Source organism: Benincasa hispida, chromosome 9 (genome assembly GCF_009727055.1).
Source record: "Benincasa hispida cultivar B227 chromosome 9, ASM972705v1, whole genome shotgun sequence".
NCBI classification, from domain to species: Eukaryota; Viridiplantae; Streptophyta; class Magnoliopsida; order Cucurbitales; family Cucurbitaceae; genus Benincasa; species Benincasa hispida.
This window is the reverse complement of record NC_052357.1, coordinates 11,425,046-11,429,585: the sequence shown is the minus strand read 5'-3', so window position 1 is coordinate 11,429,585 and position 4,540 is coordinate 11,425,046. Positions and strand designations below refer to the sequence as shown.

The 4,540-nt window shown below is 39.8% G+C and overlaps 1 protein-coding gene across 1 annotated transcript; it reads right to left on the bottom strand.

The window, feature by feature from the left end:
- Positions 1-3,720: 3,720 nt before the first annotated feature.
- Positions 3,721-4,149, bottom strand: LOC120084533 (uncharacterized mitochondrial protein AtMg00860-like). Its single transcript, XM_039040327.1, has one exon. The coding sequence runs from the start codon at positions 4,147-4,149 to the stop codon at positions 3,721-3,723; it is 429 nt and encodes a 142-aa protein (XP_038896255.1).
- Between the last annotated feature and the right edge of the window lie 391 nt (positions 4,150-4,540).

Genomic DNA, 4,540 nt, shown 5'->3' with positions numbered 1-4,540 from the left:
GTCAATTAATGGTCACCGAAAAGTTGAGTGTACTTGCTACAGTGTGTCGTTAACGGCTTATCAACTAAATTCAGATTCAACCGGCATCAGCTTTCTGTCCCATCATGATTTATTAAGCTTTCACCTTGATGCACCGTCTCTATGCGGCCACCTTCTTGAGCAGATCTTCGCGAATGCATACGATCGTATAGCTTTGTGGTCGCAATCTTCCAATGCACTCAGATGCTAAATTCCTTGGATCGCAATTCTGCCTTGCGCCATTGTGTTTTCCTGCATAAAATACGTAAATTAGCTGCTTTAATGAAATAGGTGCATGCGATCGCAATGTTTTCAACTTAATACTTTTGGACACGATTTTACATATTTTTACCGTCACAATTCTACATTGTTTTATATCTTTGTGCTGTAATAACGTGCATTTCTGCCCGTTATCACACCCCCAAATTTAAAACAAAATACGTAAATTAGCTGCTTTAATGCAATTGGCGCATGCGATCACAATGTTTTCAAGTTAATACTTTTGGACACGATTTTACATATTTTTACCGTCACAATCCTACATTGTTTTATATCTTTATGTTGTAATAACGTGCATTTCTGCCCGTTATCACACCCCCAAATTTAAAACAATGTTTGTTCTCAAGCATAAACTAAAGATTTTCTCTAGAAACTCAGCCGCCTTTTCCTTACCTAGATTTCTCGAGGTGCCTTATTCAAATCTTATGAACCAAAATCTTCTTAATTTCTATCCAGGTCTCTTTTTAAAATATTTCTAAAATTTAGGGACCGCAAGTTTAATCTTAAAAAAGACTTTACTTGTTTTCAGGGCATCGCATGATTTATTTCAAAAAACTTATTTTTTTTTTCAACTGGGTTGTTTTCAAATGATTTTTATCCTTGTGTACTTTAGATATTCTTTCTATAACCTTGCGTTGATCTGAGTGCCTAACCTTCGTTTTGGCTTGTCCCCATGGGTGTCATGTGAGCATCCAACTACGAGCAAGGCGCTCTTTCTCAATCTAATCTCATGCCCATTTGGCAACGAAGTTGCGATCATTTTTATTTATGCGTTGATCACGATTCCTACCTTCGTTTTGGCTTGCCCCCATGGGTATTATGCGGACATCTCAACCTACGAGTAGATCCCGATCGTAACATTTGATTTAAATTTATTATATATTATTTTATTTATATTATTTTTTTATTTTTTTTGAATGCCTAAAGTAGTAAGGTTGCAATTAAATACGCACTCCCCAATTTAACGTAGCAATGTCCTCATTGCTGAAAGACAGAAAGAAATTCATGCCATGCTCTTAGGAAGTTTTCGTAAAATTAGTTTGAAAGATTAAGCTGGTGGTTACTAACTTCTAGAAATTTTCATGAATGACTGTCCTAAATTAAGTTTGATTCTAGTGCATGCGATGAGAGATAGAGGGATGCATTTCATTTGAAACCATAATTGGTACGTAGAAAAAAATCGCGGTGACTTACTAAAGTAATCAAATATTAATGATTGTGTCGACAGAAGAGGATGTGATGATAAAATTATCAAAGTTAAAAATGAGACGCGAGAGTGCAAAATTTGGGAATAAACAAGTCAAGGAAAGATACAACCCTAAATTTGCTCTGTCGCCGCATTATTTATTATCCATCCTCTTTGCGGAACCGATTTCTTGGATTGCGGTGACTGACCGAACTTGTTCGCGTCTTTCGGTTATCATGTAGCTCCCCGCAATCGTTCACCACGATCGTTGCACAAAAACCATTTGAGAGGGGTAAAAATCTAAAAGAACAGAGTTAACCAAAAATTTGTTTGTCTCCTTTTTTTTTTTTTTTTTTTTTTTTTGAGATAAGGAGTAAAAGGGATATAGAAATGATTATGGATATAAAAAGGTAGAGTGAGTTCATGAATCAAAGATAGGAAAAGGATACTCCAAAAAAATTGCGTTCCTGATGAGTTTTTGTCGTATAACAACGCAGGGACCGCTCAATTTTTCTTCATTTAGGATTCCTCAGGTCCACAGAGGTATTTTCCCGATGAAAGTCACCTCCGTGATACATCTTGACTCTTTTCCCCTTGACCTTGAATACGCAGGTCCCTTCTTCATTAGTCAATTCGACCGCACCATGCAGGAATACTTCTTTGATTATAAAGGGTCTGGACCAACGTGACTTTAATCTACTGGGAAAAAGACGTATCCGCGAATTGTATAACAAGACCTTCTATCCAGGTTGAAGATTCTTCTTGCATAGTTGTTTGTCATGCCAACGTTTTGCGTGCTCCTTGTAAATTTTGGCATTCTCATATGCTTGAGTTCTCCATTCATCAAGCTCGACTAATTGAAGTTTCCTTGCCTCCCCTGTGGCCTTTAAATCAAAATTGAGTTTTTCACTGCCCACATTGCTTTATGCTCCAACTCAAGCGGTAAGTGGCATGCCTTTCCAAACACCAGCGCATATGGGGACATGCCTATAGGTGTCTTATAGGCAGTCCTGTATGCCCATAAGGCATCGTCCAGCTTCATTGCCCAATATTTGCGTGAAGGCTTCACCACCTTCTCTTATATCGGCTTGATTTCCCTATTGGACACTTCAGCTTGACCATTTGTTTGTGGATGGTATGCAGTGGCTACTTTATGGAGGATATTATACTTAAGCAGCAATTTGTTGATGATGTTATTAACAAATTGAGAGCCTTCATCACTTATTATGGCACATGGAGTGCCAAAATGAGTGAAAATATTCTTCCTCAAGAACTTGGAGACTACCGTCGCATTGCTTGCGACGCACGATACCACTTCTACCCATTTGGAAACGTAGTCAACGGCCAATAGAATGTATTTGTGACCGTTTAATGGTGGAAATAGTCCCATGAAGTCTATGCCCCAGACGTCGAATAGTTCCAATTCTAAGATGATATTCATGGGCATCGCATTCTTCCATGAAATGTTTCCGTGCGTTGGCACCGGTCGCATTTCATTGCATAATCTCCACTTTGTAACACCTTTGTTGCTGTGCATTGGCCTCCAAAGTGTCCACCATATGGCGAGTCATGGTATTGCAATAGTATGCACTGTTGCGCAGCGTCTGGTACGCATAGGCACAAAATCTGGTCTGATCCCTTCTTCAAAAGATTTGGCTCGTCCTAACAATATGATTTACATTCATGTTTGAGCGGCCTCTTTTGGTGGGTTGTGTAGTTCTTAGGAAATTGTTCAAAACCAAGAAATTGACCACGTCTGTATACCATGGTAACTCTTCTATTTTTAACAGCTGCTCATCTGGGAAGGTTGCATTCACCTCTGACTGGTTGTGGTCGACTTCCAGATTTTCTAGTCTTGATAAATGGTCTGTAACCTGGTTCTCTGTTCCCTTGCGATCAATGATTTCCATGTTGAATTCTTGAAGAAGGAGAACTCATTGAATCAACCTCAGCTTCTCATCTTTTTTTTGTCATTAAATACTTGATTACCGAGTGGTCAGTGTGAACGATCACTTTGGATCCCAACAGGTAGGTTCTGAATTTCTCCAGAGCAAAGATCACCGCAAGCAGTTCTTTTTCTGTGGTATTGTAATTTGTTTGGGCAAGGTTCAAGGTTCTATTTGCATATGCGATGGGGTGTAGCATTGTTTTCTTCTTTTGTGCCAGCACCGCCCCCATCGCATAACCACTTGCGTCGCACATCAATTCAAAGGGTTGTATCTGTCTCTTATACACATCTAGATGTGTATAAGAGACAGGGCTAACACAGGTGCGGTTATTAATGCATCCTTCAGTATCTTGAATGCGTTTAGGCATTGTTCATCAAAGTCAAATGTTCTTTCTGCCTCCAGCAACGCATTCAATGGTCGTGCAATCTTCGAAAAGTCCTTCACAAAACGACCGTAAAATCTTGCATGTCCCAGGAAACTCCTGATAGCCTTCACATTTGCTGGAGGTGGGAGCTTTTCAATCGCCTCAATCTTTGCCTTATCCACCTCCAACCCGTCCTTAGAGACTTTGTGCCCGAGCACAATACCTTCTTTCACCATGAAGTGGCACTTCTCCCAGTTCAGCATAAGGTTCGTCTCTTCATATCTCCTCAGTATCTTCTCTAGATTATTGAGACAGACTTCGTATTTTTGCCCGTACACTAAGAAGTCATCCATGAAAATTTCTACCGAATCTTCAAGATACTCAGAAAAGATGGCCATCATACACCTCTGGAATGTGCTCGGCGCATTGCATAAGCCAAATGGCATGCGTCGAAACGAAAATGTTCCATAGAGGCAGGTGAATGTGGTTTTCTCTTGATCTTCAAGAGCAGTCATGATTTGGTTGTAACCTGCATATCCACCCAAAAGTAATAGTAATCATTTCCTGCTAGGCGGTCTAGCATCTGGTCAATAAAAGGCAAGGGAAAATGATCTTTCTTTGTCTCTGCATCCAGTTTGCGGTAGTCTATGCAGATTCGTTAGCCAGTGACAGTCCTCATCGGTATTAGTTCATTATTTGTATTTGAGACTACCGTCATCCTTCCTTTCTTTGGCACACATTGCA